Source organism: Nothoprocta perdicaria, unplaced genomic scaffold (genome assembly GCF_003342845.1).
Source record: "Nothoprocta perdicaria isolate Ctin4 unplaced genomic scaffold, notPer1 scaffold_52, whole genome shotgun sequence".
Taxonomy (NCBI): Eukaryota; Metazoa; Chordata; class Aves; order Tinamiformes; family Tinamidae; genus Nothoprocta; species Nothoprocta perdicaria.
In genome coordinates, this window is record NW_020455777.1 from 1,414,343 (window position 1) to 1,429,707 (window position 15,365).

At 42.1% G+C, this 15,365-nt stretch overlaps 1 protein-coding gene across 1 annotated transcript in view; it reads right to left on the reverse strand.

Annotated features, from left to right (window-relative positions):
- The window catches only part of ARFGEF3 (ARFGEF family member 3), an 81,430-nt gene that overhangs the window by 53,992 nt on the left and 12,073 nt on the right, over positions 1–15,365 (reverse strand). The window contains exons 3-4 of the mRNA XM_026048168.1: positions 12,365–12,446; positions 9,519–9,650 (exon numbers count right to left, since the gene is read on the reverse strand). Coding sequence (XP_025903953.1) covers positions 9,519–9,650; positions 12,365–12,446 — 214 coding nt within the window. The remainder of the gene's footprint in view (positions 1–9,518; positions 9,651–12,364; positions 12,447–15,365) is intronic.

A 15,365-nucleotide genomic window follows, 5' to 3' on the forward strand; every position in this document is an offset into this window, starting at 1 on the left:
TGCGAGTGCTTAGGGACCCATTTAACCTGCGGGCAAGCACACTTGGGTAGAACGGGTGCCCAGATGGGTGCCTCCCAGATTCCACCCCCATTCCTAAGAAAAACAGCAAACAGCCAGAAGTGTAACCAGAACTATCCTTTTTCTCATTCATTTGAACATTTAAAGCAAACATCCAGTGTTCCTGAAAAATAATTTGAACAGGAAATGTCCTCATAGTTAGCAGAACACCTAGTAACCTGGTCATACAGCATCCCTTGGCCTCAAAGGAAATCAAGGACAAGAGAAATGAGTTAATGAACTTAGATATATTGTGCCACTGCGCATCCCTGTAGAAAACACAGCARGCTTCAATTATGGGGAGAAAGTAGGCAGCATCTCCGATGAATCAGTGAACCCAAAAAGGTCTTGCTATCACGGGCAACTGGAGCTCAGTGTTATGAATCACCAGAGCTTCAAACACAGGATCCTATCGGCTACGGCAGAAAGTCACAAATTATCAGCGGTGACGCGCTGAATGTTCCCACCAAATCACACCCATCAACTCACCGGACTGCAACAGAACTGCAGCTGAGCACTRTTTATGGGGGCATGAAACCAAGCAAAACTTCAGCTCATGTAGTACAGTCGGAGGAGGGAAATAAATGATTTAAGGCGACTATTTAATAGATATTTAACACATTTGCTCAATGGCTGTCAGTAGATTTTGTCTTTAGAGTTATAATACTTAAAAAGAGAAGCTAAAAAACAAAACAAAAAAGCTGACCAGCAAAACTGGGATCAAGTTTCTCATCTCCCAGATTACAGCATATTTTGGCATATCACATTACTCTATGAATTAGAAAACAATAAAACTTTAAGCAGAACAAAACTAAAACAGAAGAAACACAGAACTCAAAACAAACAAACAATATAAAATTAAGTARAAGAAACATTACAGTGCTAATATTCCTTTCCCTGTTAAGGAAGAATAACACTTTAAAGATGGAATCATATAGATTAGGAATGAACTAAAATGCTATTCAGCTTGCTCAGGGTGCTTGGAACGTTGGAGTCTAAAACTGGAGCACAGCACGTTACTGTGTGTGAGATAAAGAAGGGAAAAGGCAGAGAAGAACGCAGAGAAACACTATCACTGTAAAAAAACTTAGTTATGAGAGCAGTAAAACCCCAAAGTAAGAAAAACATACAAACTATAAGCGGATAATCTAAAAAAAAAAAAAAAAAAAAAACCTCAAAACACATCTACCAAATGAATGTATAAAAGAAATAAAAGAAAAAAAAATTCTTTTGCTCAAGGCAACCATGTCAAATGCAGGTAAGCATAAGCAATTGCTTTTTCCTCATTGTTTCCATGGCACAAATTATGCTGCTTTAATAAAGTGATAGGATAGCAGAGAATAATATAAATTGTGAGAGAGGGGAAAGGCCAAGCAAAGAAGGAAATTAGTGCCCACCCATTCACAGTGACTAATGCAGGCTGCGTGYGTGCATGATATGAATGTTGCTATTTTTCTGACACATACTGAAGCCTTCCCTTCTCCGTTAGATTAGTTTGTTCAACCACTCAGCAAATTAGACCAAGAGCCCTAAGCGTTGCTCAGGTAACAAAAAGAAATATATCAAAGGCCCCGCTGCTGAGCTGCAGCCCCTTCCTTGGAACCCCCTTCCCAAATGAAAATGAAGCTAYGTGCACCCACCACCAAAACGGTCGGAAAGGAAGACGACACAGGCSTGTGTCTGCAGGCACACAGAGGTGTAAGCAGAGCTCACATGGAAACGGGAGCCGGCATTTTCCCTCACTCTCCCGCCAACAGTCCTTTTGTCCTTAGCGGGGGCAAAATTCCCCATTTGTTCCCATGCTCCCCAGCCCTCCATATTCGTCCCCCTGATCTCCCTTAAGCCTGCTCTACCCCTCTGTGGTCCCTATTGCCATCTTGCTGGGAAAAGGGAGCCTGGATGCTGGAAGGATGGCCAAACTGGTTGTTTCAGGTAGCTCCCATCCAAGCTGTTACCATGTTCATTCTTTTGTGTCCATTGGGAGGCAGCTCAGATACTTCCTTCAGGACTACTGATTTTAAAATGATAGCCAGGTACCTAAGAACCAGGCACTGTAACACCAAACTTCCTTGCCGTATTTGTTTTTGAATACGTAGGATAAGCCAGTCTTAGTTACGTCAACCAAATATATATCACAGTCTTAACTGATGCAGGAAAGGATGCCCTTATCTTGAAGCGCACAAGGTGACCCAGTCCACTGGAATTAACCTGGTTAAAGCTATGTATAAAAAGAAAATGGCTTGGTCCCCCTTTGTAGGCAGCTAATTCCATTTAAGAACTAGCAAAACCAGAGAAGAGTAAACTCCAAAGTCTGGGCTCGCATCACAGCCCAGCTGAGAGGTCAAGTTGAGGAATCATTAAGGAYTATAGATAAGGATTACAGATCCACCATTCCTAGGTGGGTCTGATCTCAGAAAAGAGTGCTATTTGCATTACGTTGTGCAAATCTTCCCAGACTCTCGTCTCTGACAGTGCAAACATATCTCTGAATTACAGGCTGGGTAGAAATCATTTATTACTTATCACAGATAAATATCGGGCACCATCATTATGAGATACAATGAATGCACTGAGTGAAACTTCCATCTACCAATTCTACTACTAAATATTTCCCATTAGTAAATTCTGCAATTTTTAACCAATTTTGCAGTAAAGCATACAAATAAGGTTGAATATTGTATTATTCTAAAGGGATCTTTCTCTGTTCAGAAAGAGWCTTGTTCTTGCTGGAATACGCTTAATGCTGCAAGTGACTTCGAGAAAAGCTGCCAATAAAGAATTGTGCTACAGGGAAAAAATGAATAAAATGCTCTTCTGCATCTTCAATGTGAGATGGATGATTCTTCTTCCCTAGATAGAAGTGCCCCATCTGTCTCTTTCTGTACTATATTCTACTCTAAATCTGTATTTCTATATTCTATAATCTAAATCTGTAATTGAGAAATGGTTTTGTTTTGGTCTTTTCCTTAAAACTAGTAGTTATACATTGAGATGAACATGTGACTATTCAAAAAATATATATTAATTAAAATACATATATTGATAGCAGATACCAGTAACTGATATCAGTAATGTTGCTGATACTCATCTCAGTAACGGGGACTTTCTCACAGCTCCTTTTTTCTCTATGTCTACTTACTGCTTACATTTTCACCACTGTATTAACAAATTCTTATTTCTGAATCTGAAATCACTCATTTTACTCCTATAATAAAACTATTATTTAAGCTATATCTCAAAGAGGCATTCATAGAGAACAGCACAGCTTACAAACATTTTAAATTCAAGTTGCTTAAATCCAACCTCCTCCTCATTTTTATTTTATAGTTCAAGGTAGAGCAGTTGCAAATGACACCCTATTAATCCTAAGCAACTTGTAGGTCTTAAGAGACAACACATCGTAACACTAACCTTAAAAAAAAATGGGAAGATGTATATGTGCAAGAGTTTATTACTCTGACCATCTCTTTTATCAATATATAAGAAGGCTGACATTTTACAGGCTGTCATTTATCTGACAAATTTCAGATTAAACAGTTAATTAAACAGTTTAACTTTATTTTTCAAGTATAGAATCTAAAAGGACATAAAAGTACTCAAGTATAGAGTCAAAGAAGACATAAAAGAAAGACTAGTCCCTCAAACCTTCAAGCCTTGAAAAACAATAATTTTAAAAAGAATAATTAAAAAAAAGTTAATCTTCTTATTTACCAGTGAAAAAGTACCTTCCAAGCTTGCAGAGAAAGCTAACAGTAAGTTTTGCCCCACTGCTCAAACACAATCCACCTCAGTGCAGCATTTGCATTAGACCAGGATTCCCTTCATCCATCTGTAACTGCATGGTTGTATTTAACTAAAGTAGGTCACCTATGTTTGTTAAAACAATAAAGCAAACCAAACATCTCACAACACCTAAGGGGAAAAAAAAAAAAGAAAAAGAAAGAAAAAAAAAAGAAAAACTTTTTACTGCTTCAAATGCATCTTCAATATGGATCCTTTCAAGGGTTAATTTGGCTGCCTGTCAGGGCCTCATCAATGAAATTAGGTCTGCTATTCATAACTGTTCAAAGATTGCTACCATAATACTCTAAAAAAATGCTATGTGAAACTGAATTACAAGAGCCATCTTATAGTCCTTTTTCCCTATTCTTTTACTTGTAATGACTAAAGACAGTGATCTCATAGGCAGGGTTATTGGTTCCATTCTGCCTGTTGTTGCAGGAGCAATTTCATTTCTTAGAAGGAAATAGCCAGAATGAAAATCAAAATCCCAGAAAAGACTGCACGGCTTTATTGCTGGAGAGTTCCCAAAATGCTGTATAAATGGATTCATGATGAGATGCAGAAAAAAAGATTGCCTGAACATACCAGTTTTAGTAAGAGGTCATTAAACTTCATTCACAGATAAATGGAGTTTTGGCTGACTCCTCATTGAAAGCCCACAGAACAGAACAGGAAAATTTATGTCCATCTGCAAGCAATACATCTAATCATCTAATAAGCCCCAATTGCRGTCTCTAGGAATAAACTAACCTTTCCTAAAGAAAACAGCTGGTCACCACGGGCAACAAGTAAATGTGGGGATTATTAGAGTCTTTTCTTTCTCAGATCGCTTTGGAAGAATATCTTTTTGTTCCAGACAAAATTCAAATCTGTTTCAAAAACCAGCATAGTACAATAGCCACAAATACCATGCAATAAAGCTCAGAATCCACAAGAAAATAAGGTAGGAAGCCCCACTGACAGAACCATAAAACATACTCATTATGATCATATTTTATCATAATTCAATTAAAATAGTAAAATAAACTAAAAATTAAAAAACTCTTGAAATAGGACAAGTTGGTTTCCTCCACAAATGGTCATTGTTCTCATTTTGCTTGGAAATGCCTGTCTTTAACTTCAAAGTTTCCTCTTCACCTCCCGTTTCTGTGAATCTAATTTCCCGATGAAGTTCTTGGAAAACCTGGGCACACGTTGAACTAACCTGCCTTGAATTACGTGGCATGCTTTGTCCATAATTAAAAAGAACAAAAAAATACAGGAGAGGCAAATTGCAAATGCTAATCATGTYTTTCCGAGGGCTGGTTTACTGTCAATGACACTTGCATTCATTACAGTGCATCCAGCTTACCTGAAGAGCTACTAATTTAAGATTGCTCATTAAATTCTTTGTGTTAGTTGAGAATAAAGATACCACAGATAGATAAAAAGAGAGAGGTACTGCATTATTAAGAAGTTGTSAATTTATAAGTGAAAATCATCATAACATTGATAAGAGGAAAAAAAGAAAAGAAAAATCCTTGAAATTTTGTATTCTTTCCATCCCACTCTCTTCCATCATATTTGGTTTCACTTGTTTTGGCACTAGAAAGGAAAGACAGCCAGGGTTACAGTTTAGCAATAATCATAATGAAAGGGAGAAAAATAAAATGCCCGGTAGTAGACAAGCTTCCTTTTCCACTTCTAGTCTGACTGTAACTGATAATGCTTTTGCCAAAAGCATATGTGCTCCTGCAAGTAAAGAGGTCCAACTACAAGAAGCACAAAWACATCAATTGTCTTAAAAGAGTTTGAAGTAAGAATTTAGAAGTAGTCAGATGAGGAAAAAAATAAAATAAAAAATAAAAAAGGAAAAGGAAAAGGAAAACCCACCCCAAAACAAAACCAAACCCATAATGATTAACTATAACTACTAAAGAGCTTGTCCATTCCCCCAGTTGCTTCAGGCCAGTAATCTGTTTGCTCTTCTAATGCAAAGAGCAACAAGAAAGTCCCTCCGCCACAGCACATATGTAAGACACACTTTTGATACACTTTTTGGATAAGGTTCAATTTTAATTTGTTTCYATGTCACACACACAGAAAAATCTTCCCACTTTTGGGACAGTCATATTGCCTGACTGTGAGGATTTTAGCTGAATGAAAGCCTCTACCCATTACTCTTTCTATAAATCTGGAGCTGTATAAATAGAGCACTGGGTCATTTTGGTGCATCACTGATAAAACATGGAATTTGATTAGTGATCAATAAATCACTTCCTCCTCAATTTAAATGGATATTGTGATGCAAGTGTACAAATAAAAGGATTTAGATTATTCCATTTGAAGCTGCAATTAAGCCACTGATGTATTACAGGGAGAACRACAAATCATGGAATGACTGTGTGATTTTCCATTCCCTTGATGCAGCCAGTAGAGCATAAAAGCACAAACTGATATTACATATATTAAAAGGCTTTTCAGTGTGATAACAAGGTATCATGGTAACAGCAAGGTAAAAGCTAAGGTAGTCTCACATCAGGTACACTGCTCCCTTTGCTTACAGTTGCTGGATTACCTGGTTTCTCAGTATCATTTTTCCACGAGTAAAAGCACCCATTGGGAAATTGGCTCCCATTGGGAAAATACTAACAAATCTCTGTCATGAAACCCAACAGAGGTACAGAGAACACACCAATGGCGTTGAGATGTTTTGAAGAAATACTGTAATACTAACATAGAAGTTTGAATATAAACTTTATTAAAGAAAAGACACTGGAGCATAGCACACTTGTGTTTGTGGGGCCCTGCTCAGTCTTATTACAGAGAATTCATAGTGTTTTATTTATTTCTTTTCCCCTCTCCTTTCTCACTGGAAATACGAGTCTCTACTTGAGCACCCATTTGCTGTTCATGTAAGAATTACCCAGTTCTTTGTAGCACTRACACCATGGGGTCTCTTGCAGAAAGATAAGCAAGGACTTCACCATATCACTTCTCTGGAAGTATAAGAGATATGCAACAAAAATATGCACAATAAAAATACACACTTTGTGTAACGAAACCTATTGTGGAACTACTTTGATAACTGCATTCCTAACACCTGGAGGACTGGTGCAACTCTGCAGCAGTACCATTGCTGACCCACTTTCACAGAGACTTGCTAGCACTCAGGAACATCTAATATCTGCACGGAATAAAGATGTATTCAACTTCCTCTGGGTGGAATATCCCAATCTATTTCACAATCATAGGTTGCCTTGAGGCCACTTTCGCAGACACAGGGAAACGAGCACGTTGCTGCGCTGCTTAAAATCCCCCTAGAGGCCTTGACACCACTAAGCCAGACCTAAGTTATCCGCAACATTTTCAAATGTTGCAATTACATCTGTAACCCTTGGGTTACAATGGAAAAAAAAAGGATCCCAGCTTGAAGTGGGTTTTAGGCGAGGTTCAGATTTAATGCCTCTYGAGTTTTAACTGCTCGGTTTATGATGTGTTTTGGTTCTCTGACCAGCTTTAAATATTCAACCCAAAATCTAAGGTTTTGTATGTTCTCAGAAGGTGAAGGTAAAGCCTGACTTCTGTCCTTTGCCAATTTTGCCATTCTTTTAACTAGATCCTTAAAAAAAGCATTACTAGATAAAAATTTGACTCATACTTTGATGAGAATGTCTCCCTTAACAATTTATCCTAAATTAGAGTCAAATAAACATATAAGAAAAAGTATTTAAAAAAAAAATCAAATTTTAGCTTTTACCTTTTTTTAGTTTCATTTTTATGCTTTTTTAATTCCTACATGTTAAAACAGCTCAAGATAAGATATTAATTGATAGCCTGGTTAAACATAGTGTCTTCTCAGACAGTGTCAGGAACATTACAAATGCAAGCCACAATTTTCAAAGAAATCTAGCATACACAGAGTCTGAATCCAGAAGACTTGGGAGGATGAAAACAAAACTAAGGAGGAATTCCTCTGAAATTCCACTGAATATTGCACGCAGTTCTGGGCTCTCCAGTACAAGGGGGATATGGGCCCTCTAGAGAGGGTCCAGCACAGAGCTAGGAAGCATCTATTTTATGAGAGAGGACTAAGCAAGCTGGGTCTGTTTAGGCTAGAGAAGATTGAGAAGGGATCTTAACTTGCGCAAATACTTGAGGGGAGAATGTAAGAAGATGTGGCCAAGCTCTTCTCAGTGGTGACCAGTGAAAGGACAGAGAGTAATGGGTATAAATTAAAAACACAGAAAGTTCCCTCTGCATGTTAGTTAGAACGTCTTTCCTGTGAGGGTGCCAGAGCCCTGGCACAGGCTGCCCAGGGAGGCTGYGGAGTCTCCTCCTCTGGAGATCTTCCAAACCCACCTGGATGCCGCCCTGTGCCCCGTGCTCTGGGTGTCCCTGCTGGAGCAGCGGGTTGGACTAGATGATCTCTAGTGCAGTTCTGGGCACCCCAGTATAGGAGGGACGTGGAGCTTCTGGAGAGGGTCCAGAGAAGGGCAACCAGGATGATTAAGGGAATGGAACATCTCTCGTATGAAGAGAGGCTGAGCGAGCTGGGCCTGTTTTCTCTGGAGAAGAGACGGCTCAGAGGGGATATGATTAAYATGTATAAGTTCAGGAAGGGAGAATGCAGGGAGGAAGGGGACAGGCTGTTCTCACTGGTGGCCAGCGATAGGACGAGGGGTAATGGCCACAAGCTGAAACACAAGAAGTTCCGTYTCCAGGTGAGGAGCAACTTCTTTACTGTTAGGGTGACAGAGCAGTGGAACAGGCTGCCCAGGGAGGTTGTGGAGTCTCCTTCTCTGGAGGTCTTCAAAACCCGCCTGGATGCCACCCTGTGCCACATGCTCTAGGTGTGCCTGCTTGAGCAGGAAGGTTGGACTAGATGATCTGTAGAGGTCCCTTCCAACCTTAAATATTCTGAAATATTCTGAAATATTCTGAAATATCTCTAGAGATACCTTCCAACTTCAATTGTTCTGCGAGTCTGCGAATGCTCTGGTGCAAAATGTATGCTCCACCCAAGAAAGGTCAGCATCAGAGCAAAACAGCTTTATTTGGCTTGGAGCCAAAAATCAGGGAACAATTTATACCTCTGCCCAATGGAGAGTAGTTTCAGAGTGGTCAACAAGACAAGGATGCCAAGTACAAGAATTTCTGAACTACACAGTTGGAAACAAAGTATGTAGGCCAAAAACATAGTACTAGGTATAGCAAACATGGAGGAAAAAGAAGGGACCACTAGTTTTGCTGCAAATGAGTTTCCACTAGTGATTAGTTACAGTACAATGCATCCTTGAGTAAAAAGTTGACACCCAAACATCTATGTGCACACTGACATGCACATAATTTAAGGTTGTTATACCCAATTCAGGAGCGCTCATGCCCAATACCAAAATGAATTCATCTGCAAGTTATTCATCTACGTGCTCCAGCAGAGTGAGTGTTTTGTCCTATTTCAGTTTGCTAAAACTGGCACCACCAGGGTACTGACACGCTATATAACTATGTCCTATTTAACCTGAGGAAATAAAAGCCAAGTGGCAAAGAAAACAACCGACATCTGCCAACAGGAAGAAGAGAAACAAATGCTGTTCTAAGCTGAAGATTTCTAAGGCAACTGCTAATTTGTTTGCAAAACGCCAGCAATTCAGGCAAACAGCCTCTGTTGCAAGCACTGACGTGGCTGAAACACTGACCTTCATCACTTCCACCTGCAGGTCTTCGTGGAGCGAAGGAGTCACTTTGACGGCATTCAGCATCTGATTGAGCAGCTGCTTCTCGTCGGAGTCTGTTTCCACGGATACAAACCTCTCGTCAGASAGCAGCTTCTGTGGAGACAGCGGGAAGGGACTGGCTGAGAGGCAGCAGAGGGAGGCACAGGCAGCGGTAAAATATCCCTCCTGAAGCTATTCCTATCTGCTAGCACRCTGGCTTGGTGCAAGGGAGGAAGTTCAGATTGATCCATTAATACAAAACAAGAAATTACAGAAAAATGAGGAATGCACGTCCTGATAAAGAGTTAAAATCTTCTCCTTTCCCACCCCAACTTCTCATGTATTCCAGCGYCCAGAAGAAAGCAGTCTTTGGGAACTGATGCAAGAGACTTTAAGTTACCCCAAACAATGGCCTCAAGCAAAACCTCTCACTGTTTTTGAGGTGTGTGTCGGGGTAGGTCCCCACACCCCAGGCTATGTTCCTCAAGCTAGTGCTAGCGGAGTGGCAGGGACCTGGAGGTGGTTATCCTGACCACTGGCAGGATGCAGTCTCGTGTCGCTCAGAAGCTGACTGCTCGTGGCTGCCATCGAGCMCTCCAAAGGACGAGCGCTGTGACCTAGTGACCAGCGTGGGGGCTGCAAACACACCTGGGAGGGTCCCAGGGTGGGYCCAACACACACGGCGTCTGCAGCCGCGCTCCTAGCGGCGGCACGGCTGCGCGTTTCACTAGTCAGGCAGGACTGCCAGCATCACGGGCAGGCATCCTGCTCTACACACAGGCACCCAAGCCTTTTCTTGCAGCTCCAGGCACTTCAGCAACTCCCACTACAGAACAAACTCATCTTGTCTTAGTTACCAGCCACACGACCTCGCGCTGCTCCAGTTCTGCCGCTCGGGACKGGGAGCCGTCCACTTGGAGCCCCCTGCACGTTCTGCAGCACTTTGCTTYGCAGCTTTCAGCCTGCTGCACATTGTCTTTGGCTCACGAAATTGGCATACTTCATATTTAAGTTTTAAAGAATTTCTCAAATAGCACTATCTGAAGTGTGCTATCRGTGTCCAGCCTGATGACATTCAACTCACGTTACATGGGAAATGTGTTATTCTACATAAGAGAACCTCTTTAGTCTGGTATGACCTACTTTTGCTAAATCCAAGTTATATTTTTTCTCACTTTTGTCTTTTATTCTATTTTTAGCCTATCCCCAGAGCATCAGTGTTCTTTTTTGTTGTTGCTGTTGTTGGTTTTTTTTTTTTTTTTTTTAATTCTTCATAAAACCTTGCAGATCCTAAACATAGCTGAAGGACTCTATTGTTGCCTGGCTTTCTTTCTTATGCAGTTTTACAATTCCAGTTCTTAAAAATTCAGGCACAGGCACAGTGAACTAGAGGAGTAAAAGGGCATCTTGACTTATCTTGACTGAGTGGTCCCAAGGAAGTCCACGCTAGAGTGGACAGTGGTTGACTCCTAAGCCCTCCACTGCTCTTGGCTGATCATCAGTTTAGAATATTGTTCTAGAGTTTTAGCATTGGTGCAAGGGCAGACATTTGTTTCAAGTCCCATTGGCCTGCTGTTACTTTTACTTAAAACAGACAGATGAAACAAAACAAAAAAAAAAAAACAAAAACAAAACAAAACAAAAAAAACCCCACCCCATACTCTTCACCCTCCACCATACTCTTTATGGCAGCTTTTATGTCTACAATGCAGAAGTTCAGCTCTGGGCTAATGACTAAAGGTGTTAGAAATACCAGTCCTTCTGTCTGAGATTTCCAATCAATTTACTCCGCATGCCAAAGTCACTAGGACTCACATATCTGAAACACAAGGCCCTGGCTTCACTGCTGTTTTGGGACAGAAGCACCCAGAAGCCTGGTTTGTTTTTGGKTTTTTTTTCCCCTTAGCTGGGGTCTCCTAGCACTGTCTCCCCCTCGCAGTTCCCCAGTACTGGGCACTCTTTTTAACCAAATGCCTGACATCTCATGTGCTGGGTTAAGTGAATTTGAATGAGATTTATAGTCTTATGTTCCCTAAAAAAAAAAATTCATACCTATCTTCTGAGGGAGACATTTCTTTCTGGAAAAGAGAAAATTTCAAAAAATTCTGGAAAGCAGTTTAGATTTTTGGTATGTAATGAACACACCAGCAGCTTATCACCCTTTTCATAACTAAATCTTAGTTATATATTTACCAATACATATATTTGCCCCATTAAAAGAAAAGTAACAGTAGAAAAACATAAAAACATTTGAGTTCTTCACTTTCTGTTTTGCATGGCTGCTTTCTCTTCCAATCTCAAAAACTTTCTAAGCAATTAGTGCTCCTTCCTTTTCTGTATGGAAGGGAAAAAAAARGAAACAAAACACCTTGGAAAGCACCCACAGATACACAGCGCCCAGATCTTCTGTAAGTTATCTTTCTAGCACTGCAGTCCTCCCACATAACCAAAGGAACTGGGAAGATTTTCACAGAGTTTAGTTTCTAGGAAATTTAGCAGTCACCAGGCTTACCGAGAGAGGAATTCTCCATCATGAGCACAGGGCCCCACGAGAGTGAGCACCCTGCGCCTCCATCTCTACATGCAAAGCCAGGAACTCCACTTGTTTTCAGAATATTTTTAGTTTCTGCACAATCGCCAGGCTTTACTCGTGCTCTGACTCCTGAAGGRTATTGCAGAAACGCAGGTGCTACTTTTAGGTCTACAAGCAAGGGCTAGAGGGTTTTTTTCTGCAGCATTTTTCAGAAGAAAAGCCTGGATTTCCTTTACATGGATTTCCTCCCCCATGCCACCTGCTACCCCCTAGCACACTCATGCTCAAGCCGTACCTGCATCCCTGCTAGGGCCTGCTGGGCCAGTTTCACGCTCTTGGATTCCAGAGCCAGCTGGAGAGGAAGGAGACACTTCTCCCTAAAGAAAGGTGAAGAGAGGAGAGGGGGGGGGAGGGGGGAAGAGAGAGAGAGAGAGAGAAATGGCACTAAAATCAGCACTCACATGATTAAAGTTTCAGAAAAGGCTATATCACATTCAGCAAGATCATGCTTGCACGCTGTAATCAAGGAAAATTTTACAACTCTAAGACATACTTTTTCCCTCTTAAGAAAACTAGTATAATTCTTCATGTTTTATTTTTTAAGAATGGCCTTTTAGCTATGGAAGGTTTTCACAAAATACTTGCCCAGCAATTAACATKATGCTGTGCACATCCTGTATGCGCTGAATGGCAGGTTCTGCACATCCCTGGTGGATCTTCCACTCGTGCTGTAAGGACTGCACTTTAGTCACTCTCCTTATGTTTGATACTGATGCTGCCAGCGAAGCGGTGACCTACTCAGCCTTCCGTTGACCCAGATCTGCTCGACAGCCTCTTCTGCAATACAGTCTGTCCTATCATGTCAGCTCTCCACAGGATAAGACAAAGGCAAATGTGTCCTAATGGATATGGTTTCTAGCTGAATTAGCATGCCCTGGCACTATGACTTAGCTGTACTTTGATCGGAGCATAAGCTTTTGCATGTTAAAATAACTGATTAGAATAACATTTTTAGACTCAGTGCTCAGGTCCAGAATTTCCTCATTGCCCGAACCAAGCAATGCCTGAACCTGTGACAGCTCCCCSCTCCATTGCTCCTTCTTCCTTATCAGAGAAGAGCTGCAGCATCCAGGGAACACGTGRCAACAAGACGCCCTTTCTGCAAGTCTTGCTGGTTGGCAGGAAACTCCTTCCCGGTCACAGACACTCAGCCAAGTCCAGCTGCAGTCTCCTAGGGGGTCACCTACGTGTGCTACCCATGCTGGGCTCCCAGCGGCTGCTGGACTTGCTCAGTTATCCCATCAGGCAAGTTACGGGGTCAGCACTTCTATTTATGCTAAAAAAACCCAAATCACTGAGTGTTTGGATCATGGTGTCAGAGCTGAGTTACACACACAGCGTAAGACGGCCTCAAGCACCATCAGATGCTGCACTGAGATCTCTTGTTAGTCATCAGAGACACAAGTGGCAGTAATTGCCAAGAAAGCAGCTTTGTTAGTGGGATCCCTCGTGAACGCCASTTCAAAGCAGCAACTTTGCTAATACTTTAGGCAGTGAATAGCTTTGCTGCTATGTTAAGTAGTAACTAAAATGTTGCTACCTGTAATTATTTTAGGGACAGAAGTTTTCAGCACATCCCTACCTGTGCTCCCAGCATCAACCTTCCCCATCATTTTCCTTTCCRGCTTCCCTTTTGTCCCCGGCTCTGCCCTAATCCTCTTATCTGACTCTACACAAGACTTCCTCCTGGTCACAGGAAGACACGACCCGTCACAGCAGGAACAGCACTAAGTGCTGGTGTGTAAAGAGGCCCCGTTATTCCGACTTGCACCCCTTCGGAGCGCAGGAGCAGAAAACCACCTTTCCTTTAGGCTTTCCACTGCTCCCTGCAGCAACGCCTACAGGTTTGAGGCGCTGGCAGCACACAGACGGCTTACCCTTCCATGAAAACAGACGAGAGTTTGTGGGATGTGTGGAGAGGGTCGGAGCCGTAGGCCACCGGAGCGCACCCAGCGGCGCCCCACGTCGGCGAGGAGTGCGGGGGAGGACGAGCGGCTTCTGGARGCCTCTTCCCAAACGACAAACGGGGATGGAAATTGGAATGGATTCTGTTATGGGAACTTGCCAGCCTTGCTGGAGATGCTTAACTGAAGGCCTAAGGAAGGCGGCTGCTGCCTCTGCTCCCGGCGCACTCTCCGAGCAGAGGAGCTGCCCTTGCGTCGTTTCCTGTTCTYGGGACACGCACAGGCAATTAAACCGTTATCACCTCCACGCTCCAGCCAGGAAGCGCCCACGGAGACCCTGCACAATGTCCGATCGGCCTGCGCCCCCGCCGCGGCCACGATGTGTGTACTGGCCGTGGCACCAGCCGCGATGCCGTGTACTGGCATCACCACCAGCGTGAGCCCCCGGAGCGGCTCCGCAAACGCTCCTTGTGCAGAATCAGGGCGGATGATGTGAATTAGCAGTGTYGGTCATTATTAAAGCCGACCACCTTTAAGAAGTGTGTTCTATAGCGATGCACAGGAGAGAGTGTAGATCAGAATTTGGCCGTGAAATACATTGAAAAGAAGGGACTGGGGTTTCCCATTACGCCCGTGTCCCGAGATCTCACTGCTTGCTCCCCGGCTGCACTTCTGCACCGCCAAGTGAGCACMCAAGTCCCGTGCTCGCTCCTGTGGGGTCACACACATATGACACATTTGACGTATGTGCAGCATTCAGAACAGGCCCGGATTACACCAATATGTCAAAACCTGCATACGAGTGATTTCCCTATGCATTCCTGTAGAGAAACGTGCTAGCCTCCGTTTCCATACATTCTGTGTGCCTACAGAGATGTACAGTTTTAGGCACAAAGATCATCGTAACTGTGAATGAAAGAGCTGAGCTGGGTACAACACAGAGGGATCACTAAAGGGAAGGAGCACCTTTTACTTGGAGGAGAGGAAGCTACCAAAAGATTCAGRATAAGGGGTCCTGGACACAGACAGATGGAAACAAGCAATGGAAACAGAAGCTAGAGGGAAGAGAGAAGCTGAGAGGGCACAAAGAAGGGATGCTGGGGAAGAAAAAGGATGTGCTCACATACAGGTGGTTTACCTGTGCTGAAATCCACACTACTTTCTGCAAAACATTGCACCTGTCCAAGCAGCAGTGCTATCAAAAAGAGCCCAGTTTGAAAAAACAACGGTAAAAAATAAAATAAAAATAAAAATAAAAATAAAAATAAAAATAAAAATAAAAATAAAAATAAAAATAAAAATAAAAATAAAAATAAAAATAAAAATAAAAAT